Consider the following 27,878-nt stretch of genomic DNA (forward strand, 5'->3'; position numbering starts at 1 on the left):
TGTGTGTGTGTGTGTGTGTGTGTGTGTGTGTGTGTGTGTGTGTGTGTGTGTGTGTGTGTGTGTGTGTGTGTCGGTTCCTCACCTTGTCCAGACAGGTCACAGAACCTCTTAACCCCGTCCTTGCCGTCACAGATATTTATTGTGTATTTGCCCTTATCTTTCTCTGTGGGCTCATTCACCTTGAGCCACAGCTGCTCCCCGGTCACTCCACACTGGACTCTGTCAGAGTGGGCGATCTTTGCTTCCCTGCAGACAGATACACAGACAGACACACACACTGAGTCAACATGAGCACTCTATACATCCATAGATTTGTAGACATGGAGGTATCACTGGAACAGAGAACTGAGGTAGGTAGATGGAGGTATCACTAAGACTCTGAAATATCACAAAATGTTGTCTATAGTGCGTTACCTCTGTTGTGCCTTGGAGCCACTAGGTAGTGGAGAAGGGAGGGAGCCACTAGGTAGTGGAGTAGGGAGCTATGGAGCCACTAGGTAGTGTAGTAGGGAGCTATGGAGCCACTAGGAAGTGCAGTAGGGAGCTATGGAGCCACTTGGTAGTGGACTAGGGAGCTATGGAGCCACTAGGAATGGCAGTGGGGAGCTATGGAGCCACTATGGAGTGGAGTAGGGAGCTATGGAGCCACTAGGTAGTACAGTAGGGGGGTATGGAGCCGCAAGATAGTGGAGTAGGGAGATAGGTAGTGGAGTTGGGGGCTATGGAGCCACTAGGTAGTGGAGTAGGGAGATAGGTAGTGGAGTAGGGGGCTATGGAGCCACTAGGTAGTGGAGTAGGGTGCTATGGAGCCACTAGGTAGTGGAGTAGGGGGCTATGGAGCCACTACGTAGTGGAGTAGGGAGACATGGCGCCACTAGGTTGTGGAGTAGGGGGCTATGGAGCCACTAGGTAGTGGAGTAGGGAGCAATGGAGCCACTAGGTAGTGGAGTAGGGAGGGAGCCACTAGGTAGTGGAGTAGGGAGCTATGGAGCCACTAGGAAGTGCAGTAGGGAGCTATGGAGCCACTAGGTGGTGGAGTAGGGAGGGAGCCACTAGGTAGTAGAGTAGGGAGCTATGGAGCCACTATGGAGTGGAGTAGGGCGCTATGGAGCCACTAGGTAGTGGAGTAGGGAGCTATGGAGCCACTAGGTACTGGAGTAGGGAGCTATGGAGCCACTAGGTAGTACAGTAGGGGGCTATGGGGCCACTAGGTAGTACAGTAGGGGGCAATGGAGCCACAAGGTAGTGGAGTAGGGAGATAAGTAGTGGAGTTGGGGGCTATGGAGCCACTAGGTAGTGGAGTAGGGAGATAGGTAGTGGAGTGGGGGGCTATGGAGCCACTAGGTAGTGGAGTAGGGTGCTATGGAGCCACTAGGTAGTGGAGTAGGGAGGGAGCCACTAGGTAGTGGAGTAGGGAGGGAGCCACTAGGTAGTGGAGTAGGGAGCTATGGAGCGAATAAGTAGTGGAGTAGGGAGCTATGGAGCCACTAGGTAGTGGAGTAGGGAGTTATGGAGCCAGTAGGTGGTGGAGTAGGGAGCTATGGAGCCAGTAGGTAGTGGAGTAGGGAGCTATGGAGCCACTATGTAGTGGAGTAGGGAGCTATGGAGGCACTATGTAGTGGAGTAGGGAGGGAGCCACTAGGTGGTGGAGTAGGGAGGGAGCCACTAGGTAGTGGAGTCGGGAGCTATGGAGCCACTATGGAGTGGAGTAGGGAGCTATGGAGCCACTAGGTAGTGGAGTAGGGAGGGAGCCACTAGGTAGTGGAGTAGGGAGCTATGGAGCCAATATGTAGTGGACTAGGGAGCTATGGAGCCACTAGGAAGTGCAGTAGGGAGTTATGGAGCCATTAGGGGGTGGAGTAGGGAGCTATGGAGCCAGTAGGTAGTGGAGTAGGGAGATAAGTAGTGGAGTTGGGGGCTATGGAGCCACTAGGTAGTGGAGTAGGGAGTTAGGTAGTGGAGTGGGGGGCTAGGGAGCCACTAGGTAGTGGAGTAGGGTGCTATGGGGCCACTAGGTAGTGGAGTAGGGTGCTATGGAGCCACTAGGTAGTGGAGTAGGGAGGGAGCCACTAGGTAGTGGAGTAGGGAGGGAGCCACTAGGTAGGGGAGTAGGGAGCTATGGAGCCAATATGTAGTGGAGTAGGGAGCTATGGAGCCACTAGGTAGTGGAGTAGGGAGTTATGGAGCCACTAGGTGGTGGAGTAGGGAGCTATGGAGCCAGTAGGTAGTGGAGTAGGGAGCTATGGAGCCACTATGTAGTGGAGTAGGGAGCTAAGGAGCCACTAGGTAGTACAGTAGGGGGATATGGAGCCGCAAGGTAGTGGATTAGGGTGATAGGTAGTGGAGTTGGGGGCTATGGAGCCACTAGGTAGTGGAGTAGGGAGATAGGTAGTGGAGTAGGGGGCTATGGAGCAACTAGGTAGTGGAGTAGGGTGCTATGGAGCCACTAGGTAGTGGAGTAGGGGGCTATGGAGCCACTACGTAGTGGAGTAGGGAGACATGGCGCCACTAGGTTGTGGAGTAGGGGGCTTTGGAGCCACTAGGTGGTGGAGTAGGGAGGGAGCCACTAGGTAGTGGAGTCGGGAGCTATGGAGCCACTATGGAGTGGAGTAGGGAGGGAGCCACTAGGTAGTGGAGTAGGGAGCTATGGAGCCACTATGTAGTGGAGTAGGGAGCTATGGAGCCACTAGGTAGTGGAGTAGGGAGTTATGGAGCCACTAGGTGGTGGAGTAGGGAGCTATGGAGCCAGTAGGTAGTGGAGTAGGGAGCTATGGAGCCACTATGTAGTGGAGTAGGGAGCTATGGAGCCACTATGTAGTGGAGTAGGGAGGGAGCCACTAGGTAGTGGAGTAGGGAGCTATGGAGCCACTAGGTGGTGGAGTAGGGAGGGAGCCACTAGGTAGTGGAGTCGGGAGCTATGGAGCCACTATGGAGTGGAGTAGGGATGGAGCCACTAGGTAGTGGAGTAGGGAGCTATGGAGCCACTAGGTGGTGGAGTAGGGAGGGAGCCACTAGGTAGTGGAGTCGGGAGCTATGGAGCCACTATGGAGTGGAGTAGGGAGCTATGGAGCCACTAGGTAGTGGAGTAGGGAGGGAGCCACTAGGTAGTGGAGTAGGGAGCTATGGAGCCAATATGTAGTGGACTAGGGAGATATGGAGCCACTAGGAAGTGCAGTAGGGAGTTATGGAGCCACTAGGGGGTGGAGTAGGGAGCTATGGAGCCAGTAGGTAGTGGAGTAGGGAGATAAGTAGTGGAGTTGGGGGCTATGGAGCCACTAGGTAGTGGAGTAGGGAGTTAGGTAGTGGAGTAGGGTGCTATGGAGCCACTAGGTAGTGGAGTAGGGTGCTATGGAGCCACTAGGTAGTGGAGTAGGGAGGGAGCCACTAGGTAGTGGAGTAGGGAGGGAGCCACTAGGTAGGGGAGTAGGGAGCTATGGAGCCAATATGTAGTGGAGTAGGGAGCTATGGAGCCACTAGGTAGTGGAGTAGGGAGTTATGGAGCCATTAGGTGGTGGACTAGGGAGCTATGGAGCCAGTAGGTAGTGGAGTAAGGAGCTATGGAGCCACTATGTAGTGGACTAGGGAGCTATGGAGCAACTATGTAGTGGAGTAGGGAGGGAGCCACTAGGTAGTGGAGTAGGGAGCTATGGAGCCACTAGGAAGTGCAGTAGGGAGCTATGGAGCCACTAGGTGGTGGAGTAGGGAGGGAGCCACTAGGTAGTAGAGTAGGGAGCTATGGAGCCACTATGGAGTGGAGTAGGGCGCTATGGAGCCACTAGGTAGTGGAGTAGGGAGCTATGGAGCCACTAGGTACTGGAGTAGGGAGCTATGGAGCCACTAGGTAGTACAGTAGGGGGCTATGGGGCCACTAGGTAGTACAGTAGGGGGCAATGGAGCCACAAGGTAGTGGAGTAGGGAGATAAGTAGTGGAGTTGGGGGCTATGGAGCCACTAGGTAGTGGAGTAGGGAGATAGGTAGTGGAGTGGGGGGCTATGGAGCCACTAGGTAGTGGAGTAGGGTGCTATGGAGCCACTAGGTAGTGGAGTAGGGTGCTATGGAGCCACTAGGTAGTGGAGTAGGGAGGGAGCCACTAGGTAGTGGAGTAGGGAGGGAGCCACTAGGTAGTGGAGTAGGGAGCTATGGAGCCAATAAGTAGTGGAGTAGGGAGCTATGGAGCCACTAGGTAGTGGAGTAGGGAGTTATGGAGCCACTAGGTGGTGGAGTAGGGAGCTATGGAGCCAGTAGGTAGTGGAGTAGGGAGCTATGGAGCCACTATGTAGTGGAGTAGGGAGCTATGGAGGCACTATGTAGTGGAGTAGGGAGGGAGCCACTAGGTAGTGGAGTGGGGAGCTATGGAGCCACTAGGTGGTGGAGTAGGGAGGGAGCCACTAGGTAGTGGAGTCGGGAGCTATGGAGCCACTATGGAGTGGAGTAGGGAGCTATGGAGCCACTAGGTAGTGGAGTAGGGAGGGAGCCACTAGGTAGTGGAGTAGGGAGCTATGGAGCCAATATGTAGTGGACTAGGGAGCTATGGAGCCACTAGGAAGTGCAGTAGGGAGTTATGGAGCCAGTAGGGGGTGGAGTAGGGAGCTATGGAGCCAGTAGGTAGTGGAGTAGGGAGATAAGTAGTGGAGTTGGGGGCTATGGAGCCACTAGGTAGTGGAGTAGGGAGTTAGGTAGTGGAGTGGGGGGCTAGGGAGCCACTAGGTAGTGGAGTAGGGTGCTATGGGGCCACTAGGTAGTGGAGTAGGGTGCTATGGAGCCACTAGGTAGTGGAGTAGGGAGGGAGCCACTAGGTAGTGGAGTAGGGAGGGAGCCACTAGGTAGGGGAGTAGGGAGCTATGGAGCCAATATGTAGTGGAGTAGGGAGCTATGGAGCCACTAGGTAGTGGAGTAGGGAGTTATGGAGCCACTAGGTGGTGGAGTAGGGAGCTATGGAGCCAGTAGGTAGTGGAGTAGGGAGCTATGGAGCCACTATGTAGTGGAGTAGGGAGCTATGGAGCCACTAGGTAGTACAGTAGGGGGATATGGAGCCGCAAGGTAGTGGATTAGGGTGATAGGTAGTGGAGTTGGGGGCTATGGAGCCACTAGGTAGTGGAGTAGGGAGATAGGTAGTGGAGTAGGGGGCTATGGAGCCACTAGGTAGTGGAGTAGGGGGCTATGGAGCCACTAGGTAGTGGAGTAGGGTGCTATGGAGCCACTAGGTAGTGGAGTAGGGACCTATGGAGCCACTACGTAGTGGAGTAGGGAGACATGGCGCCACTAGGTTGTGGAGTAGGGGGCTTTGGAGCCACTAGGTGGTGGAGTAGGGAGGGAGCCACTAGGTAGTGGAGTCGGGAGCTATGGAGCCACTTTGGAGTGGAGTAGGGAGGGAGCCACTAGGTAGTGGAGTAGGGAGCTATGGAGCCAATATGTAGTGGAGTAGGGAGCTATGGAGCCACTAGGTAGTGGAGTAGGGAGTTATGGAGCCACTAGGTGGTGGAGTAGGGAGCTATGGAGCCAGTAGGTAGTGGAGTAGGGAGCTATGGAGCCACTATGTAGTGGAGTAGGGAGGGAGCCACTAGGTAGTGGAGTAGGGAGCTATGGAGCCACTAGGTGGTGGAGTAGGGAGGGAGCCACTAGGTAGTGGAGTCGGGAGCTATGGAGCCACTATGGAGTGGAGTAGGGATGGAGCCACTAGGTAGTGGAGTAGGGAGCTATGGAGCCACTAGGTGGTGGAGTAGGGAGGGAGCCACTAGGTAGTGGAGTCGGGAGCTATGGAGCCACTATGGAGTGGAGTAGGGAGCTATGGAGCCACTAGGTAGTGGAGTAGGGAGCTATGGAGCCAATATGTAGTGGACTAGGGAGCTATGGAGCCACTAGGAAGTGCAGTAGGGAGTTATGGAGCCACTAGGGGGTGGAGTAGGGAGCTATGGAGCCAGTAGGTAGTGGAGTAGGGAGATAAGTAGTGGAGTTGGGGGCTATGGAGCCACTAGGTAGTGGAGTAGGGAGTTAGGTAGTGGAGTAGGGTGCTATGGAGCCACTAGGTAGTGGAGTAGGGTGCTATGGAGCCACTAGGTAGTGGAGTAGGGAGGGAGCCACTAGGTAGTGGAGTAGGGAGGGAGCCACTAGGTAGGGGAGTAGGGAGCTATGGAGCCAATATGTAGTGGAGTAGGGAGCTATGGAGCCACTAGGTAGTGGAGTAGGGAGTTATGGAGCCATTAGGTGGTGGACTAGGGAGCTATGGAGCCAGTAGGTAGTGGAGTAAGGAGCTATGGAGCCACTAGGAAGTGCAGTAGGGAGCTATGGAGCCACTAGGTGGTGGAGTAGGGAGATAAGTAGTGGAGTTGGGGGCTATGGAGCCACTAGGTAGTGGAGTAGGGAGTTAGGTAGTGGAGTGGGGGGCTAGGGAGCCACTAGGTAGTGGAGTAGGGTGCTATGGGGCCACTAGGTAGTGGAGTAGGGTGCTATGGAGCCACTAGGTAGTGGAGTAGGGAGGGAGCCACTAGGTAGTGGAGTAGGGAGGGAGCCACTAGGTAGGGGAGTAGGGAGCTATGGAGCCAATATGTATTGGAGTAGGGAGCTATGGAGCCACTAGGTAGTGGAGTAGGGAGTTATGGAGCCACTAGGTGGTGGAGTAGGGAGCTATGGAGCCAGTAGGTAGTGGAGTAGGGAGCTATGGAGCCACTATGTAGTGGAGTAGGGAGCTATGGAGCCACTAGGTAGTACAGTAGGGGGATATGGAGCCGCAAGGTAGTGGATTAGGGTGATAGGTAGTGGAGTTGGGGGCTATGGAGCCACTAGGTAGTGGAGTAGGGAGATAGGTAGTGGAGTAGGGGGCTATGGAGCCACTAGGTAGTGGAGTAGGGGGCTATGGAGCCACTAGGTAGTGGAGTAGGGTGCTATGGAGCCACTAGGTAGTGGAGTAGGGACCTATGGAGCCACTACGTAGTGGAGTAGGGAGACATGGCGCCACTAGGTTGTGGAGTAGGGGGCTTTGGAGCCACTAGGTGGTGGAGTAGGGAGGGAGCCACTAGGTAGTGGAGTCGGGAGCTATGGAGCCACTTTGGAGTGGAGTAGGGAGGGAGCCACTAGGTAGTGGAGTAGGGAGCTATGGAGCCAATATGTAGTGGAGTAGGGAGCTATGGAGCCACTAGGTAGTGGAGTAGGGAGTTATGGAGCCACTAGGTGGTGGAGTAGGGAGCTATGGAGCCAGTAGGTAGTGGAGTAGGGAGCTATGGAGCCAATATGTAGTGGAGTAGGGAGCTATGGAGCCACTATGTAGTGGAGTAGGGAGGGAGCCACTAGGTAGTGGAGTAGGGAGCTATGGAGCCACTAGGTGGTGGAGTAGGGAGGGAGCCACTAGGTAGTGGAGTCGGGAGCTATGGAGCCACTATGGAGTGGAGTAGGGATGGAGCCACTAGGTAGTGGAGTAGGGAGCTATGGAGCCACTAGGTGGTGGAGTAGGGAGGGAGCCACTAGGTAGTGGAGTCGGGAGCTATGGAGCCACTATGGAGTGGAGTAGGGAGCTATGGAGCCACTAGGTAGTGGAGTAGGGAGCTATGGAGCCAATATGTAGTGGACTAGGGAGCTATGGAGCCACTAGGAAGTGCAGTAGGGAGTTATGGAGCCACTAGGGGGTGGAGTAGGGAGCTATGGAGCCAGTAGGTAGTGGAGTAGGGAGATAAGTAGTGGAGTTGGGGGCTATGGAGCCACTAGGTAGTGGAGTAGGGAGTTAGGTAGTGGAGTAGGGTGCTATGGAGCCACTAGGTAGTGGAGTAGGGTGCTATGGAGCCACTAGGTAGTGGAGTAGGGAGGGAGCCACTAGGTAGTGGAGTAGGGAGGGAGCCACTAGGTAGTGGAGTAGGGAGTTAGGTAGTGGAGTAGGGTGCTATGGAGCCACTAGGTAGTGGAGTAGGGAGTTATGGAGCCATTAGGTGGTGGACTAGGGAGCTATGGAGCCAGTAGGTAGTCGGAGTAAGGAGCTATGGAGCCACTATGTAGTGGACTAGGGAGCTATGGAGCAACTATGTAGTGGAGTAGGGAGGGAGCCACTAGGTAGTGGAGTAGGGAGCTATGGAGCCACTAGGAAGTGCAGTAGGGAGCTATGGAGCCACTATGGAGTGGAGTAGGGCGCTATGGAGCCACTAGGTAGTGGAGTAGGGAGCTATGGAGCCACTAGGTACTGGAGTAGGGAGCTATGGAGCCACTAGGTAGTACAGTAGGGGGCTATGGGGCCACTAGGTAGTACAGTAGGGGGCAATGGAGCCACAAGGTAGTGGAGTAGGGAGATAAGTAGTGGAGTTGGGGGCTATGGAGCCACTAGGTAGTGGAGTAGGGAGATAGGTAGTGGAGTGGGGGGCTATGGAGCCACTAGGTAGTGGAGTAGGGTGCTATGGAGCCACTAGGTAGTGGAGTAGGGTGCTATGGAGCCACTAGGTAGTGGAGTAGGGAGGGAGCCACTAGGTAGTGGAGTAGGGAGGGAGCCACTAGGTAGTGGAGTAGGGAGCTATGGAGCCAATAAGTAGTGGAGTAGGGAGCTATGGAGCCACTCGGTCGTGGAGTAGGGAGCTATGGAGCCACTAGGTAGTGGAGTAGGGAGCTATGGAGCCAGTAGGTAGTGGAGTAGGGAGCTATGGAGCCACTATGTAGTGGAGTAGGGAGCTATGGAGGCACTATGTAGTGGAGTAGGGAGGGAGCCACTAGGTAGTGGAGTGGGGAGCTATGGAGCCACTAGGTGGTGGAGTAGGGAGGGAGCCACTAGGTAGTGGAGTCGGGAGCTATGGAGCCACTATGGAGTGGAGTAGGGAGCTATGGAGCCACTAGGTAGTGGAGTAGGGAGGGAGCCACTAGGTAGTGGAGTAGGGAGCTATGGAGCCAATATGTAGTGGACTAGGGAGCTATGGAGCCACTAGGAAGTGCAGTAGGGAGTTATGGAGCCAGTAGGGGGTGGAGTAGGGAGCTATGGAGCCAGTAGGTAGTGGAGTAGGGAGATAAGTAGTGGAGTTGGGGGCTATGGAGCCACTAGGTAGTGGAGTAGGGAGTTAGGTAGTGGAGTGGGGGGCTAGGGAGCCACTAGGTAGTGGAGTAGGGTGCTATGGGGCCACTAGGTAGTGGAGTAGGGTGCTATGGAGCCACTAGGTAGTGGAGTAGGGAGGGAGCCACTAGGTAGTGGAGTAGGGAGGGAGCCACTAGGTAGGGGTGTAGGGAGCTATGGAGCCAATATGTAGTGGAGTAGGGAGCTATGGAGCCACTAGGTAGTGGAGTAGGGAGTTATGGAGCCACTAGGTGGTGGAGTAGGGAGCTATGGAGCCAGTAGGTAGTGGAGTAGGGAGCTATGGAGCCACTATGTAGTGGAGTAGGGAGCTATGGAGCCACTAGGTAGTACAGTAGGGGGATATGGAGCCGCAAGGTAGTGGATTAGGGTGATAGGTAGTGGAGTTGGGGGCTATGGAGCCACTAGGTAGTGGAGTAGGGAGATAGGTAGTGGAGTAGGGGGCTATGGAGCCACTAGGTAGTGGAGTAGGGTGCTATGGAGCCACTAGGTAGTGGAGTAGGGACCTATGGAGCCACTACGTAGTGGAGTAGGGAGACATGGCGCCACTAGGTTGTGGAGTAGGGGGCTTTGGAGCCACTAGGTGGTGGAGTAGGGAGGGAGCCACTAGGTAGTGGAGTCGGGAGCTATGGAGCCACTATGGAGTGGAGTAGGGAGGGAGCCACTAGGTAGTGGAGTAGGGAGCTATGGAGCCAATATGTAGTGGAGTAGGGAGCTATGGAGCCACTAGGTAGTGGAGTAGGGAGTTATTGAGCCACTAGGTGGTGGAGTAGGGAGCTATGGAGCCAGTAGGTAGTGGAGTAGGGAGCTATGGAGCCACTATGTAGTGGAGTAGGGAGCTATGGAGCCACTATGTAGTGGAGTAGGGAGGGAGCCACTAGGTAGTGGAGTAGGGAGCTATGGAGCCACTAGGTGGTGGAGTAGGGAGGGAGCCACTAGGTAGTGGAGTCGGGAGCTATGGAGCCACTATGGAGTGGAGTAGGGATGGAGCCACTAGGTAGTGGAGTAGGGAGCTATGGAGCCACTAGGTGGTGGAGTAGGGAGGGAGCCACTAGGTAGTGGAGTCGGGAGCTATGGAGCCACTATGGAGTGGAGTAGGGAGCTATGGAGCCACTATGGAGTGGAGTAGGGAGCTATGGAGCCACTAGGTAGTGGAGTAGGGAGGGAGCCACTAGGTAGTGGAGTGGGGAGCTATGGAGCCACTAGGTGGTGGAGTAGGGAGGGAGCCACTAGGTAGTGGAGTGGGGAGCTATGGAGCCACTAGGTGGTGGAGTAGGGAGGGAGCCACTAGGTAGTGGAGTCGGGAGCTATGGAGCCACTATGGAGTGGAGTAGGGAGCTATGGAGCCACTAGGTAGTGGAGTAGGGAGGGAGCCACTAGGTAGTGGAGTAGGGAGCTATGGAGCCAATATGTAGTGGACTAGGGAGCTATGGAGCCACTAGGAAGTGCATTAGGGAGTTATGGAGCCAGTAGGGGGTGGAGTAGGGAGCTATGGAGCCAGTAGGTAGTGGAGTAGGGAGATAAGTAGTGGAGTTGGGGGCTATGGAGCCACTAGGTAGTGGAGTAGGGAGTTAGGTAGTGGAGTGGGGGGCTAGGGAGCCACTGGGTAGTGGAGTAGGGTGCTATGGGGCCACTAGGTAGTGGAGTAGGGTGCTATGGAGCCACTAGGTAGTGGAGTAGGGAGGGAGCCACTAGGTAGTGGAGTAGGGAGGGAGCCACTAGGTAGGGGAGTAGGGAGCTATGGAGCCAATATGTAGTGGAGTAGGGAGCTATGGAGCCACTAGGTAGTGGAGTAGGGAGTTATGGAGCCACTAGGTGGTGGAGTAGGGAGCTATGGAGCCAGTAGGTAGTGGAGTAGGGAGCTATGGAGCCACTATGTAGTGGAGTAGGGAGCTATGGAGCCACTAGGTAGTACAGTAGGGGGATATGGAGCCGCAAGGTAGTGGATTAGGGTGATAGGTAGTGGAGTTGGGGGCTATGGAGCCACTAGGTAGTGGAGTAGGGAGATAGGTAGTGGAGTAGGGGGCTATGGAGCCACTAGGTAGTGGAGTAGGGTGCTATGGAGCCACTAGGTAGTGGAGTAGGGACCTATGGAGCCACTACGTAGTGGAGTAGGGAGACATGGCGCCACTAGGTTGTGGAGTAGGGGGCTTTGGAGCCACTAGGTGGTGGAGTAGGGAGGGAGCCACTAGGTAGTGGAGTCGGGAGCTATGGAGCCACTATGGAGTGGAGTAGGGAGGGAGCCACTAGGTAGTGGAGTAGGGAGCTATGGAGCCAATATGTAGTGGAGTAGGGAGCTATGGAGCCACTAGGTAGTGGAGTAGGGAGTTATGGAGCCACTAGGTGGTGGAGTAGGGAGCTATGGAGCCAGTAGGTAGTGGAGTAGGGAGCTATGGAGCCACTATGTAGTGGAGTAGGGAGCTATGGAGCCACTATGTAGTGGAGTAGGGAGGGAGCCACTAGGTAGTGGAGTAGGGAGCTATGGAGCCACTAGGTGGTGGAGTAGGGAGGGAGCCACTAGGTAGTGGAGTCGGGAGCTATGGAGCCACTATGGAGTGGAGTAGGGATGGAGCCACTAGGTAGTGGAGTAGGGAGCTATGGAGCCACTAGGTGGTGGAGTAGGGAGGGAGCCACTAGGTAGTGGAGTCGGGAGCTATGGAGCCACTATGGAGTGGAGTAGGGAGCTATGGAGCCACTAGGAAGTGGAGTTGGGAGGGAGCTATGGAGCCAGTAGGTAGTGGAGTAGGGAGATAAAAAGTGGAGTTGGGGGCTATGGAGTCACTAGGTAGTGGAGTAGGGAGTTAGGTAGTGGAGTAGGGTGCTATGGAGCCACTAGGTAGTGGAGTAGGGTGCTATGGAGCCACTAGGTAGTGGAGTAGGGAGGGAGCCACTAGGTAGGGGAGTAGGGAGCTATGGAGCCAATATGTAGTGGAGTAGGGAGCTATGGAGCCACTAGGTAGTGGAGTAGGGAGTTATGGAGCCATTAGGTGGTGGACTAGGGAGCTATGGAGCCAGTAGGTAGTGGAGTAAGGAGCTATGGAGCCACTATGTAGTGGACTTGGGAGCTATGGAGCCACTATGTAGTGGAGTAGGGAGGGAGCCACTAGGTAGTGGATTAGGGAGCTATGGAGCCACTAGGTGGTGGAGTAGGGAGGGAGCCACTAGGTAGTGGAGTAGGGAGCTATGGAGCCAATATGTAGTGGACTTGGGCGCTATTGAGCAACTAGGTAGTGGAGTAGGGAGCTATGGAGCCACTAGGTAGTGGAGTAGGGATCTATGGAGCCACTAGGTAGTGGAGTAGGGAGCTATGGAGCCACTAGGTAGTACAGTAGGGGGCTATGGAGCCACTAGGTAGTACAGTAGGGGGCTATGGAGCCACAAGGTAGTGGAGTAGGGTGCTATCGAGCCACTAGGTAGTGGAGTAGGGAGGGAACCACTAGGTAGTGGAGTAGGGAGGGAGCCACTAGGTAGTGGAGTAGGGAGCTATGGAGCCAATATGTAGTGGAGTAGGGAGCTATGGAGCCACTAGGTAGTGGAGTAGGGAGTTATGGAGCCACTAGGTGGTGGAGTAGGGAGGGAGCCTGTAGGTAGTGGAGTAGGGAGCTTTGGAGCCACTAGGTAGTGGAGTAGGGAGGGAGCCACTAGGTAGTGGAGTAGGGATGGAGCCACTAGGTAGTGGAGTAGGGAGCTATGGAGCTAGTATGTAGTGGACTAGGGAGCTATGGAACCACTAGGAAGTGCAGTAGGGAGCTGTGGAGCCACTATGGAATGGAGTAGGGCGCAATGTAGTAGGGAGCCACTAGGTAGTGGAGCAGGGAGCTATGGAGCCACTAGGTAGTGGAGTAGGGAGACATGGCGCAACTAGGTTGTGGAGTAGGGGGCTATGGAGCCACTAGGTAGTGGAGAAGGGAGCAATGGAGCCACTAGGTAGTGGAGTAGGGAGGGAGCCACTAGGTAGTGGAGTAGGGAGCTATAGAGCCACTAGGAAGTGCAGTAGGGAGCTATGGAGCCACTAGGTGGTGGAGTAGGGAGGGAGCCACTATGTAGTGGAGTAGGGAGCTATGGAGCAACTAGGTAGTACAGTAGGGGGCTATGGAGCTACTAGGTAGTACAGTAGGGGGCGATGGAGCCACAAGTTAGTGGAGTAGGGAGATAAGTAGTGGAGTTGGGGGCTATGGAGCCACTAGGTAGTGGAGTAGGGAGCTATGGAGCCAATATGTAGTGGAGTAGGGAGCTATGGAGCCACTAGGTAGTGGAGTAGGGAGTTATGGAGCCACTAGTTGGTGGAGTAGGGAGCTATGGAGCCAGTAGGTAGTGGAGTAGGGAGCTATGGAGCCACTATGGAGTGGAGTAGGGAGCTATGGAGCCACTATGTAGTGGAGTAGGGATGGAGCCACTAGGTAGTGGAGTAGGGAGCTATGGAGCCACTAGGTGGTGGAGTAGGGAGGGAGCCACTAGGTAGTGGAGTCGGGAGCTATGTAGCCACTATGGAGTGGAGTAGGGAGCTATGGAGCCACTAGGTAGTGGAGTAGGGAGCTATGGAGCCAATATGTAGTGGACTAGGGAGCTATGGAACCACTAGGAAGTGCAGGAGGGAGCTACGGAGCCACTAGGTGGTGGAGTAGGGAGGGAGCCAGTAGGTAGTGGAGTAAGGAGCTATGGAGCCACTATGGAGTGGAGTAGGGCGCTATGGAGCCACTAGGTAGTGGAGTAGGGAGCTATGGAGCCACTAGGTAGTTGAGTAGGGAGCTATGGAGCCACTAGGTAGTGGAGTAGGGAGCTATGGAGCCACAAGGTAGTACAGTAGGGGCCTATGGAGCCACTAGGTAGTACAGTAGGGGGCTATGGAGCCACTAGGTAGTGGAGTAGGGAGATAAGTAGTGGAGTTGGGGGCTATGGAGCCACTAGGTAGTGGAGTAGGGAGGGAGCCACTAGGTAGTGGAGTAGGGAGCTATGGAGCCACTATGGAGTGGAGTAGGGCGCTATGGAGCCACTAGGTAGTGGAGTAGGGAGTTAGGTAGTGGAGTGGGGGGCTAGGGAGCCACTAGGTAGTGGAGTAGGGTGCTATGGAGCCACTAGGTAGTGGAGTAGGGTGCTATGGAGCCACTAGGTAGTGGAGTAGGGAGGGAGCCACTAGGTAGTGGAGTAGGGAGGGAGCCACTAGGTAGGGGAGTAGGGAGCTATGGAGCCAATATGTAGTGGAGTAGGGAGCTATGGAGCCACTAGGTAGTGGAGTAGGGAGTTATGGAGCCATTAGGTGGTGGACTAGGGAGCTACGGAGCCACTATGTAGTGGACTAGGGAGCTATGGAGCCACTATGTAGTGGAGTAGGGAGGGAGCCACTAGGTAGTGGAGTAGGGAGCTATGGAGCCACTAGGTGGTGGAGTAGGGAGGGAGCCACTAGGTAGTGGAGTAGGGAGCTATGGAGCCAATATGTAGTGGACTAGGGCGCTATGGAGCAACTAGGTAGTGGAGTAGGGAGCTATGGAGCCACTAGGTAGTGGAGTAGGGAGCTATGGAGCCAGTAGGTAGTGGAGTAGGGAGCTATGGAGCCACTATGTAGTACAGTAGGGGGCTATGGAGCCACTAGGTAGTACAGTAGGGGGCTATGGAGCCACAAGGTAGTGGAGTAGGGTTCTATGGAGCCACTAGGTAGTGGAGTAGGGAGGGAACCACTAGGTAGTGGAGTAGGGAGGGAGCCACTAGGTAGTGGAGTAGGGAGCTATGGAGCCAATATGTGGTGGAGTAGGGAGGGAGCCAGTAGGTAGTGGAGTAGGGAGCTATGGAGCTAGTATGTAGTGGACTAGGGAGCTATGGAACCACTAGGAAGTGCATTAGGGAGCTGTGGAGCCACTATGGAGTGGAGTAGGGTGCTATGGAGCCACTGGGTAGTGGAGTAGGGAGCCACTAGGTAGTGGAGCAGGGAGCTATGGAGCCACTAGGTAGTGGAGTAGGGAGACATGGCGCCACTAGGTTGTGGAGTAGGGGGCTATGGAGCCACTAGGTAGTGGAGTAGGGAGCAATGGAGCCACTAGGTAGTGGAGTAGGGAGGGAGCCACTAGGTAGTGGAGTAGGGAGCTATAGAGCCACTAGGAAGTGCAGTAGGGAGCTATGGAGCCACTAGGTGGTGGAGTAGGGAGGGAGCCACTATGTAGTGGAGTAGGGAGCTATGGAGCCACTATGGAGTGGAGTAGGGCGCTATGGAGCCACTAGGTAGTACAGTAGGGGGCTATGGAGCTACTAGGTAGTACAGTAGGGGGCGATGGAGCCACAAGTTAGTGGAGTAGGGAGATAAGTAGTGGAGTTGGGGGCTATGGAGCCACTAGGTAGTGGAGTAGGGAGATAGGTAGTGGAGTGGGGGGCTATGGAGCCACTAGATAGTGGAGTAGGTTGCTATGGAGCCACTAGGTAGTGGAGTAGGGTGCTATGGAGCCACTAGGTAGTGGAGTAGGGAGGGAGCCACTAGGTAGTGGAGTAGGGAGGGAGCCACTAGGTAGTGGAGTAGGGAGCTATGGAGCCAATATGTAGTGGAGTAGGGAGCTATGGAGCCACTAGGTAGTGGAGTAGGGAGTTATGGAGCCACTAGTTGGTGGAGTAGGGAGCTATGGAGCCAGTAGGTAGTGGAGTAGGGAGCTATGGAGCCACTATGGAGTGGAGTAGGGAGCTATGGAGCCACTATGTAGTGGAGTAGGGAGGGAGCCACTAGGTAGTGGAGTAGGGAGCTATGGAGCCACTAGGTGGTGGAGTAGGGAGGGAGCCACTAGGTAGTGGAGTCGGGAGCTATGGAGCCACTATGGAGTGGAGTAGGGAGCTATGGAGCCACTAGGTAGTGGAGTAGGGAGCTATGGAGACAATAGGTAGTGGACTAGGGAGCTATGGAGCCACTAGGAAGTGCAGGAGGGAGCTACGGAGCCACTAGGTGGTGGAGTAGGGAGGGAGCCAGTAGGTAGTGGAGTAAGGAGCTATGGAGCCACTATGGAGTGGAGTAGGGTGCTATGGAGCCACTAGGTAGTGGAGTAGGGAGCTATGGAGCCACTAGGTAGTACAGTAGGGGGCTATATAGCCACTAGGTAGTACAGTAGGGGGCTATGGAGCCACAAGGTAGTGGAGTAGGGAGGGAACCACTAGGTAGTGGAGTAAGGAGGGAGCCACTAGGTAGTGGAGTAGGGAGCTATGGAGCCAATATGAAGTGGAGTAGGGAGCTATGGAGCCACTAGGTAGTGGAGTAGGGAGTTATGGAGCCACTAGGTGGTGGAGTAGGGAGGGAGCCAGTAGGTAGTGGAGTAGGGAGCTATGGAGCCACTATGTAGTGGAGTAGGGAGGGAGCCACTAGGTAGTGGAGTAGGGAGCTATGGAGCCACTAGGTGGTGGAGTAGGGAGGGAGCCACTAGGTAGTGGAGTATGGAGCTATGGAGCCACTATGGAGTGGAGTAGGGCGCTGTGGAGCCACTAGGTAGTGGAGTATGTAGCTATGGAGCCACTAGGTAGTGGAGCAGGGAGCTATGGAGCCACTAGGTAGTGGAGTAGGGAGCTATGGAGCCACTAGGTAGTACAGTAGGGGGCTATATAGCCACTAGGTAGTACAGTAGGGGGCTATGGAGCCACAAGGTAGTGGAGTAGGGAGATAAGTAGTGGAGTTGGGGGCTATGGAGCCACTAGGTAGTGGAGTAGGGAGGGAGCCACTAGGTAGTGCAGTAGGGAGCTATGTACCATTAGGTAGTGGAGTAGTGAGGGAGCCACTAGGTAGTGGAGTAGGGAGCTATGGAGCCACTATGGAGTGGAGTAGGGCGCTATGGAGCCACTAGGTAGTGGAGTATGTAGCTATGGAGCCACTAGGTAGTGGAGCAGGGAGCTATGGAGCCACTAGGTAGTGGAGTAGGGAGCTATGGAGCCACTAGGTAGTACAGTAGGGGCTATGTAGCCACTAGGTAGTACAGTAGGGGGCTATGGAGCCACAAGGTAGTGGAGTAGGGAGATAAGTAGTGGAGTTGGGGGCTATGGAGCCACTAGGTAGTGGAGTAGGGAGATAGGTATTGGAGTGGGGGGCTATGGAGCCACTAGGTGGTGGAGTAGGGTGCTATGAAGCCACTAGGTAGTGGAGTAGGGTGCTATGGAGCCACTAGGTAGTGGAGTAGGGAGGGAGCCACTAGGTAGTGGAGTAGGGAGGGAGCCACTAGGTAGTGGAGTAGGGAACTATGAAGCCACTAGATGGTGGAGTAGGGAGGGAGCCACTAGTTAGTGGAGTAGGGTGCCATGGAGCCACGAGGTAGTGGATTAGGGAGGGAGCCACTATGTAGTGGAGTAGGGAGCTATGGAGCCACTAGGTAGTGGAGTAGGGAGCTATGGAGCCACTAGGTGCTGGAGTAGGGAGGGAGCCACTAGGTAGTGGAGTAGGGAACTATGGAGCCACTAGTTAGTGGAGTAGGGAGCAATGGAGCCACTAGGTAGTGGAGTAGGGAACTATGGAGCCGCTAGTTAGTGGAGTAGGGATCTATGGAGCTACTAGTTAGTGGAGTAGTGAGCTATGGAGCCACTAGGTAGTGGAGTAGGGAACTATGGAGTCACTAGGTAGTGGAGTAGGGAACTATGGAGCCACTAGGTAGTGGAGTAGGGAGACAGCTAGTGGAGTAGGGAGCTATGGAGCCACTAGGTAGTGGAGTAGGTAGCTGTAGAGCCACTAGGTAGTGGAGTAGAGGGCTATGGAGCCACTAGGTAGTGGAGTAGGGAGATAGGTGGTGGAGTAGTGGGCTATGGAGCCACTATGTAGTGGAGTAGGGAGCTATGGAGACACTAGGAAGTGTAGTAGGTAGCTATAGAGCAACTAGGTAGTGGAGTAGGGGGCTATGGAGCTACTAGTTAGTGGAGTATGGAGCTATAGAGCCACTAGGTAGTGAAGTAGAGAACTATGGAGCCACTAGGTAGTGGAGTAGGGAGCTATGGAGCCACTAGGTAGTGGAGTAGGGAGCTATGGAGCCACTAGGTAGTGGAGTAGGGAGCTATGGAGCCACTAGGTAGTGGAGTAGGGAGCTATGGAGCCACTAGGTAGTGGAGTAGGGAGCTATGGAGCCACTAGGTATTGGAGTTGGGAGCTATGGAGCCGCTAGGTAGTGGAGAAGGGAACTATGGAGCTACTAGTTAGTGGAGTATGGAGCTATGGAGCCACTAGGTAGTGGAGTAGGGAACTATGGAGCCACTAGGTAGTGGAGTAGGGAGCTATGGAGCCACTAGGTAGTGGAGTAGAGAGCTACTAGGTAGTGGAGTAGGGAGCTATGGAGCCACTAGGTAGTGGAGTTGGGAGCTATGGAGCCACTAGGAAGTGTGGTAGGGAGCTATGGAGCCATTAGGTAGTGGACTAGGGAGCTATGGAGCCCCTAGGAAGTGCAGTAGGGAGCTATGGAGCCACTAGGTGGTGGAGTAGGGAGGGAGCCACTAGGTAGTGGAGTAGGGAGCTATGGAGCCACTATGGAGTGGAGTAGGGAGCTTTGGAGACACTATGGAGTGAAGTAGGGAGCTATGGAGCCACTAGGTAGTGGAGTAGGGAGCTATGGAGCCACTAGGTAGTGGAGTTGGGAGCTATGGAGCCACTAGGAAGTGTGGTAGGGAGCTATGGAGCCACTAGGTAGTGGACTAGGGAGCTATGGAGCCACTAGGAAGTGCAGTAGGGAGCTATGGAGCCACTAGGTGGTGGAGTAGGGAGGGAGCCACTAGGTAGTGGAGTAGGGAGCTATGGAGCCACTATGGAGTGGAGTAGGGAGCTTTGGAGACACTATGGAGTGGAGTAGGGAGCTATGGAGCCACTAGGTAGTACAGTAGGTGGAAATGGAGCCGCAAGGTAGTGTAGTAGGGAGATAGGTGTTGGAGTTGGGGGCTGTGGAGCCACTAGGTTGTGGAGTAGGGGGCTATGGAGCGACTAGGTAGTGGAGTAGGGAGCAATGGAGCCACTAGGTAGTGGAGTAGGGAGCTAAGGAGCCAATAGGTAGTGGACTAGGGAGCTATGGAGCCACTAGGAAGTGGAGTAGGGAGATAGGTGGTGGAGTAGTGGGCTATGGAGCCACTAGGTAGTGGAGTAGGGAGCTATGGAGCCACTAGGAAGTGGAGTAGGTAGCTATAGAGCAACTAGGTAGTGGAGTAGGGGGCTATGGAGCCACTAGGTAGTGTAGTAGGGGGCTATGGAGCCACTAGGTAGTGGAGTCGGGAACTATGGAGCCACTAGTTAGTGGAGTAGGGAGCAATGGAGCCACTAGGTAGTGGAGTAGGGAACTATGGAGCCGCTAGGTAGTGGAGTAGGGAACTATGGAGCTACTAGTTAGTGGAGTATGGAGCTATGGAGCCACTAGGTAGTGGAGTAGGGAACTATGGAGCTACTAGGTAGTGGAGTAGGGAACTATGGAGCCACTAGGTAGTGGAGTAGGGAGCTATGGAGCCACTATGGAGTGGAGTAGGGCGCTATGGAGCCACTAGGTAGTGGAGTATGTAGCTATGGAGCCACTAGGTAGTGGAGCAGGGAGCTATGGAGCCACTAGGTAGTGGAGTAGGGAGCTATGGAGCCACTAGGTAGTACAGTAGGGGGCTATGTAGCCACTAGGTAGTACAGTAGGGGGCTATGGAGCCACAAGGTAGTGGAGTAGGGAGATAAGTAGTGGAGTTGGGGGCTATGGAGCCACTAGGTAGTGGAGTAGGGAGGGAGCCACTAGGTAGTGCAGTAGGGAGCTATGGAGCCATTAGGTAGTGGAGTAGGGAGGGAGCCACTAGGTAGTGGAGTAGGGAGCTATGGAGCCACTATGGAGTGGAGTAGGGCGCTATGGAGCCACTAGGTAGTGGAGTAGGGAGCTATGGAGCCACAAGGTAGTACAGTAGGGGCCTATGGAGCCACTAGGTAGTACAGTAGGGGGCTATGGAGCCACTAGGTAGTGGAGTAGGGAGATAAGTAGTGGAGTTGGGGGCTATGGAGCCACTAGGAAGTGCATTAGGGAGCTGTGGAGCCACTATGGAGTGGAGTAGGGCGCTATGGAGCCACTGGGTAGTGGAGTAGGGAGCCACTAGGTAGTGGAGCAGGGAGCTATGGAGCCACTAGGTAGTGGAGTAGGGAGACATGGCGCCACTAGGTTGTGGAGTAGGGGGCTATGGAGCCACTAGGTAGTGGAGTAGGGAGCAATGGAGCCACTAGGTAGTGGAGTAGGGAGGGAGCCACTAGGTAGTGGAGTAGGGAGCTATGGAGCCACTATGGAGTGGAGTAGGGCGCTATGGAGCCACTAGGTAGTGGAGTAGGGAGTTAGGTAGTGGAGTGGGGGGCTAGGGAGTCACTAGGTAGTGGAGTAGGGTGCTATGGAGCCACTAGGTAGTGGAGTAGGGTGCTATGGAGCCACTAGGTAGTGGAGTAGGGAGGGAGCCACTAGGTAGTGGAGTAGGGAGGGAGCCACTAGGTAGGGGAGTAGGGAGCTATGGAGCCAATATGTAGTGGAGTAGGGAGCTATGGAGCCACTAGGTAGTGGAGTAGGGAGTTATGGAGCCATTAGGTGGTGGACTAGGGAGCTACGGAGCCACTATGTAGTGGACTAGGGAGCTATGGAGCCACTATGTAGTGGAGTAGGGAGGGAGCCACTAGGTAGTGGAGTAGGGAGCTATGGAGCCACTAGGTGGTGGAGTAGGGAGGGAGCCACTAGGTAGTGGAGTAGGGAGCTATGGAGCCAATATGTAGTGGACTAGGGCGCTATGGAGCAACTAGGTAGTGGAGTAGGGAGCTATGGAGCCACTAGGTAGTGGAGTAGGGAGCTATGGAGCCAGTAGGTAGTGGAGTAGGGAGCTATGGAGCCACTATGTAGTACAGTAGGGGGCTATGGAGCCACTAGGTAGTACAGTAGGGGGCTATGGAGCCACAAGGTAGTGGAGTAGGGTTCTATGGAGCCACTAGGTAGTGGAGTAGGGAGGGAACCACTAGGTAGTGGAGTAGGGAGGGAGCCACTAGGTAGTGGAGTAGGGAGCTATGGAGCCAATATGTGGTGGAGTAGGGAGGGAGCCAGTAGGTAGTGGAGTAGGGAGCTATGGAGCTAGTATGTAGTGGACTAGGGAGCTATGGAACCACTAGGAAGTGCATTAGGGAGCTGTGGAGCCACTATGGAGTGGAGTAGGGCGCTATGGAGCCACTGGGTAGTGGAGTAGGGAGCCACTAGGTAGTGGAGCAGGGAGCTATGGAGCCACTAGGTAGTGGAGTAGGGAGACATGGCGCCACTAGGTTGTGGAGTAGGGGGCTATGGAGCCACTAGGTAGTGGAGTAGGGAGCAATGGAGCCACTAGGTAGTGGAGTAGGGAGGGAGCCACTAGGTAGTGGAGTAGGGAGCTATAGAGCCACTAGGAAGTGCAGTAGGGAGCTATGGAGCCACTAGGTGGTGGAGTAGGGAGGGAGCCACTATGTAGTGGAGTAGGGAGCTATGGAGCCACTATGGAGTGGAGTAGGGCGCTATGGAGCCACTAGGTAGTACAGTAGGGGGCTATGGAGCTACTAGGTAGTACAGTAGGGGGCGATGGAGCCACAAGTTAGTGGAGTAGGGAGATAAGTAGTGGAGTTGGGGGCTATGGAGCCACTAGGTAGTGGAGTAGGGAGATAGGTAGTGGAGTGGGGGGCTATGGAGCCACTAGATAGTGGAGTAGGTTGCTATGGAGCCACTAGGTAGTGGAGTAGGGTGCTATGGAGCCACTAGGTAGTGGAGTAGGGAGGGAGCCACTAGGTAGTGGAGTAGGGAGGGAGCCACTAGGTAGTGGAGTAGGGAGCTATGGAGCCAATATGTAGTGGAGTAGGGAGCTATGGAGCCACTAGGTAGTGGAGTAGGGAGATATGGAGCCACTAGTTGGTGGAGTAGGGAGCTATGGAGCCAGTAGGTAGTGGAGTAGGGAGCTATGGAGCCACTATGGAGTGGAGTAGGGAGCTATGGAGCCACTATGTAGTGGAGTAGGGAGGGAGCCACTAGGTAGTGGAGTAGGGAGCTATGGAGCCACTAGGTGGTGGAGTAGGGAGGGAGCCACTAGGTAGTGGAGTCGGGAGCTATGGAGCCACTATGGAGTGGAGTAGGGAGCTATGGAGCCACTAGGTAGTGGAGTAGGGAGCTATGGAGCCAATATGTAGTGGACTAGGGAGCTATGGAGCCACTAGGAAGTGCAGGAGGGAGCTACGGAGCCACTAGGTGGTGGAGTAGGGAGGGAGCCAGTAGGTAGTGGAGTAAGGAGCTATGGAGCCACTATGGAGTGGAGTAGGGAGCTATGGAGCCACTAGGTAGTGGAGTAGGGAGCTATGGAGCCACTAGGTAGTTGAGTAGGGAGCTATGGAGCCACTAGGTAGTGGAGTAGGGAGCTATGGAGCCACAAGGTAGTACAGTAGGGGCCTATGGAGCCACTAGGTAGTACAGTAGGGGGCTATGGAGCCACAAGGTAGTGGAGTAGGGAGGGAACCACTAGGTAGTGGAGTAAGGAGGGAGCCACTAGGTAGTGGAGTAGGGAGCTATGGAGCCAATATGAAGTGGAGTAGGGAGCTATGGAGCCACTAGGTAGTGGAGTAGGGAGTTATGGAGCCACTAGGTGGTGGAGTAGGGAGGGAGCCAGTAGGTAGTGGAGTAGGGAGCTATGGAGCCACTATGTAGTGGAGTAGGGAGGGAGCCACTAGGTAGTGGAGTAGGGAGCTATGGAGCCACTAGGTAGTGGAGTATGGAGCTATGGAGCCACTATGGAGTGGAGTAGGGCGCTCTGGAGCCACTAGGTAGAGGAGTATGTAGCTATGGAGCCACTAGGTAGTGGAGCAGGGAGCTCTGGAGCCACTAGGTAGTGGAGTAGGGAGCGATGGAGCCACTAGGTAGTACAGTAGGGGGCTATATAGCCACTAGGTAGTACAGTAGGGGGCTATGGAGCCACAAGGTAGTGGAGTAGGGAGATAAGTAGTGGAGTTGGGGGCTATGGAGCCACTAGGTAGTGGAGTAGGGAGGGAGCCACTAGGTAGTGCAGTAGGGAGCTATGTACCATTAGGTAGTGGAGTAGTGAGGGAGCCACTAGGTAGTGGAGTAGGGAGCTATGGAGCCACTATGGAGTGGAGTAGGGCGCTATGGAGCCACTAGGTAGTGGAGTATGTAGCTATGGAGCCACTAGGTAGTGGAGCAGGGAGCTATGGAGCCACTAGGTAGTGGAGTAGGGAGCTATGGAGCCACTAGGTAGTACAGTAGGGGCTATGTAGCCACTAGGTAGTACAGTAGGGGGCTATGGAGCCACAAGGTAGTGGAGTAGGGAGATAAGTAGTGGAGTTGGGGGCTATGGAGCCACTAGGTAGTGGAGTAGGGAGATAGGTATTGGAGTGGGGGGCTATGGAGCCACTAGGTGGTGGAGTAGGGTGCTATGAAGCCACTAGGTAGTGGAGTAGGGTGCTATGGAGCCACTAGGTAGTGGAGTAGGGAGGGAGCCACTAGGTAGTGGAGTAGGGAGGGAGCCACTAGGTAGTGGAGTAGGGAACTATGAAGCCACTAGATGGTGGAGTAGGGAGGGAGCCACTAGTTAGTGGAGTAGGGTGCCATGGAGCCACGAGGTAGTGGATTAGGGAGGGAGCCACTATGTAGTGGAGTAGGGAGCTATGGAGCCACTAGGTAGTGGAGTAGGGAGCTATGGAGCCACTAGGTGCTGGAGTAGGGAGGGAGCCACTAGGTAGTGGAGTAGGGAACTATGGAGCCACTAGTTAGTGGAGTAGGGAGCAATGGAGCCACTAGGTAGTGGAGTAGGGAACTATGGAGCCGCTAGTTAGTGGAGTAGGGATCTATGGAGCTACTAGTTAGTGGAGTAGTGAGCTATGGAGCCACTAGGTAGTGGAGTAGGGAACTATGGAGTCACTAGGTAGTGGAGTAGGGAACTATGGAGCCACTAGGTAGTGGAGTAGGGAGACAGCTAGTGGAGTAGGGAGCTATGGAGCCACTAGGTAGTGGAGTAGGTAGCTGTAGAGCCACTAGGTAGTGGAGTAGAGGGCTATGGAGCCACTAGGTAGTGGAGTAGGGAGATAGGTGGTGGAGTAGTGGGCTATGGAGCCACTATGTAGTGGAGTAGGGAGCTATGGAGACACTAGGAAGTGTAGTAGGTAGCTATAGAGCAACTAGGTAGTGGAGTAGGGGGCTATGGAGCTACTAGTTAGTGGAGTATGGAGCTATAGAGCCACTAGGTAGTGAAGTAGAGAACTATGGAGCCACTAGGTAGTGGAGTAGGGAACTATGGAGCCACTAGGTAGTGGAGTAGGGAGCTATGGAGCCACTAGGTAGTGGAGTAGGGAGCTATGGAGCCACTAGGTAGTGGAGTAGGGAGCTATGGAGCCACTAGGTAGTGGAGTAGGGAGCTATGGAGCCACTAGGTATTGGAGTTGGGAGCTATGGAGCCGCTAGGTAGTGGAGAAGGGAACTATGGAGCTACTAGTTAGTGGAGTATGGAGCTATGGAGCCACTAGGTAGTGGAGTAGGGAACTATGGAGCCACTAGGTAGTGGAGTAGGGAGCTATGGAGCCACTAGGTAGTGGAGTAGAGAGCTACTAGGTAGTGGAGTAGGGAGCTATGGAGCCACTAGGTAGTGGAGTTGGGAGCTATGGAGCCACTAGGAAGTGTGGTAGGGAGCTATGGAGCCATTAGGTAGTGGACTAGGGAGCTATGGAGCCACTAGGAAGTGCAGTAGGGAGCTATGGAGCCACTAGGTGGTGGAGTAGGGAGGGAGCCACTAGGTAGTGGAGTAGGGAGCTATGGAGCCACTATGGAGTGGAGTAGGGAGCTTTGGAGACACTATGGAGTGAAGTAGGGAGCTATGGAGCCACTAGGTAGTGGAGTAGGGAGCTATGGAGCCACTAGGTATTGGAGTTGGGAGCTATGGAGCCACTAGGAAGTGTGGTAGGGAGCTATGGAGCCACTAGGTAGTGGACTAGGGAGCTATGGAGCCACTAGGAAGTGCAGTAGGGAGCTATGGAGCCACTAGGTGGTGGAGTAGGGAGGGAGCCACTAGGTAGTGGAGTAGGGAGCTATGGAGCCACTATGGAGTGGAGTAGGGAGCTTTGGAGACACTATGGAGTGGAGTAGGGAGCTATGGAGCCACTAGGTAGTACAGTAGGTGGAAATGGAGCCGCAAGGTAGTGTAGTAGGGAGATAGGTGTTGGAGTTGGGGGCTGTGGAGCCACTAGGTAGTGGAGTAGGGGGCTATGGAGCGACTAGGTAGTGGAGTAGGGAGCAATGGAGCCACTAGGTAGTGGAGTAGGGAGCTAAGGAGCCAATAGGTAGTGGACTAGGGAGCTATGGAGCCACTAGGAAGTGGAGTAGGGAGATAGGTGGTGGAGTAGTGGGCTATGGAGCCACTAGGTAGTGGAGTAGGGAGCTATGGAGCCACTAGGAAGTGGAGTAGGTAGCTATAGAGCAACTAGGTAGTGGAGTAGGGGGCTATGGAGCCACTAGGTAGTGTAGTAGGGGGCTATGGAGCCACTAGGTAGTGGAGTCGGGAACTATGGAGCCACTAGTTAGTGGAGTAGGGAGCAATGGAGCCACTAGGTAGTGGAGTAGGGAACTATGGAGCCGCTAGGTAGTGGAGTAGGGAACTATGGAGCTACTAGTTAGTGGAGTATGGAGCTATGGAGCCACTAGGTAGTGGAGTAGGGAACTATGGAGCTACTAGGTAGTGGAGTAGGGAACTATGGAGCCACTAGGTAGTGGAGTAGGGAGCTATGGAGCCACTATGGAGTGGAGTAGGGCGCTATGGAGCCACTAGGTAGTGGAGTAAGTAGCTATGGAGCCACTAGGTAGTGGAGCAGGGAGCTATGGAGCCACTAGGTAGTGGAGTAGGGAGCTATGGAGCCACTAGGTAGTACAGTAGGGGGCTATGTAGCCACTAGGTAGTACAGTAGGGGGCTATGGAGCCACAAGGTAGTGGAGTAGGGAGATAAGTAGTGGAGTTGGGGGCTATGGAGCCACTAGGTAGTGGAGTAGGGAGGGAGCCACTAGGTAGTGCAGTAGGGAGCTATGGAGCCATTAGGTAGTGGAGTAGGGAGGGAGCCACTAGGTAGTGGAGTAGGGAGCTATGGAGCCACTATGGAGTGGAGTAGGGCGCTATGGAGCCACTAGGTAGTGGATTATGTAGCTATGGAGCCACTAGGTAGTGGAGTAGGGAACTATGGAGCTACTAGTTAGTGGAGTATGGAGCTATGGAGCCACTAGGTAGTGGAGTAGGGAGCTATGGAGCCACTATGGAGTGGAGTAGGGCGCTATGGAGCCACTAGGTAGTGGAGTATGTAGCTATGGAGCCACTAGGTAGTGGAGCAGGGAGCTATGGAGCCACTAGGTAGTGGAGTAGGGAGCTATGGAGCCACTAGGTAGTACAGTAGGGGGCTATGTAGCCACTAGGTAGTACAGTAGGGGGCTTTGGAGCCACAAGGTAGTGGAGTAGGGAGATAAGTAGTGGAGTTGGGGGCTATGGAGCCACTAGGTAGTGGAGTAGGGAGGGAGCCACTAGGTAGTGCAGTAGGGAGCTATGGAGCCATTAGGTAGTGGAGTAGGGAACTATGGAGCCACTAGGTAGTGGAGTAGGGAGCTATGGAGCCACTATGGAGTGGAGTAGGGCGCTATGGAGCCACTAGGTAGTGGAGTATGTAGCTATGGAGCCACTAGGTAGTGGAGTAGGGAACTATGGAGCCGCTAGGTAGTGGAGTAGGGAACTATGGAGCTACTAGTTAGTGGAGTAGGGAACTATGGAGCCACTAGGTAGTGGAGTAGGGAACTATGGAGCTACTAGGTAGTGGAGTAGGGAACTATGGAGCCACTAGGTAGTGGAGTAGGGAGCTATGGAGCCACTATGGAGTGGAGTAGGGCGCTATGGAGCCACTAGGTAGTGGAGTATGTAGCTATGGAGCCACTAGGTAGTGGAGCAGGGAGCTATGGAGCCACTAGATAGTGGAGTAGGGAGCTATGGAGCCACTAGGTAGTACAGTAGGGGGCTATGTAGCCACTAGGTAGTACAGTAGGGGGCTATGGAGCCACAAGGTAGTAGAGTAGGGAGATAAGTAGTGGAGTTGGGGGCTATGGAGCCACTAGGTAGTGCAGTAGGGAGCTATGGAGCCATTAGGTAGTGGAGTAGGGAGGGAGCCACTAGGTAGTGGAGTAGGGAGCTATGGAGCCACTATGGAGTGGAGTAGGGCGCTATGGAGCCACTAGGTAGTGGATTATGTAGCTATGGAGCCACTAGGTAGTGGAGCAGGGAGCTATGGAGCCACTAGGTAGTGGAGTAGGGAGCAATGGAGCCACTAGGTAGTGGAGTAGGGAACTATGGAGCTGCTAGGTAGTGGAGTAGGGAACTATGGAGCTACTAGTTAGTGGAGTATGGAGCTATGGAGCCACTAGGTAGTGGAGTAGGGAACTATGGAGCTACTAGGTAGTGGAGTAGGGAACTATGGAGCCACTAGGTAGTGGAGTAGGGCGCTATGGAGCCACTAGGTAGTGGATTATGTAGCTATGGAGCCACTAGGTAGTGGAGCAGGGAGCTATGGAGCCACTAGGTAGTGGAGTAGGGAGCTATGGAGCCACTAGGTAGTACAGTAGGGGGCTATGTAGCCACTAGGTAGTACAGTAGGGGGCTATGGAGCCACAAGGTAGTGGAGTAGGGAGATAAGTAGTGGAGTTGGGGGCTATGGAGCCACTAGGTTGTGGAGTAGGGTGCTATGAAGCCACTAGGTAGTGGAGTAGGGTGCTATGCAGCCACTAGGTAGTGGAGTAGGGAACTATGGAGCCACTAGGTAGTGGAGTAGGGAGCTATGGAGCCACTATGGAGTGGAGTAGGGCGCTATGGAGCCACTAGGTAGTGGAGT

The 27,878-nt window shown here is 54.6% G+C and overlaps 1 protein-coding gene across 1 annotated transcript in view; it reads right to left on the bottom strand.

The window, feature by feature from the left end:
• Positions 1 to 82: 82 nt before the first annotated feature.
• Positions 83 to 27,878, bottom strand: part of LOC139399408 (myomesin-1-like) — a gene marked incomplete at both ends in the record, with an annotated part of 43,801 nt that continues 16,005 nt past the window's right edge. The window contains one exon of the mRNA XM_071144815.1: positions 83 to 246. Coding sequence (XP_071000916.1) covers positions 83 to 246 — 164 coding nt within the window. The remainder of the gene's footprint in view (positions 247 to 27,878) is intronic.

This window comes from Oncorhynchus clarkii, unplaced genomic scaffold, assembly GCF_045791955.1.
Source record: "Oncorhynchus clarkii lewisi isolate Uvic-CL-2024 unplaced genomic scaffold, UVic_Ocla_1.0 unplaced_contig_4116_pilon_pilon, whole genome shotgun sequence".
Lineage (NCBI taxonomy): Eukaryota > Metazoa > Chordata > Actinopteri > Salmoniformes > Salmonidae > Oncorhynchus > Oncorhynchus clarkii.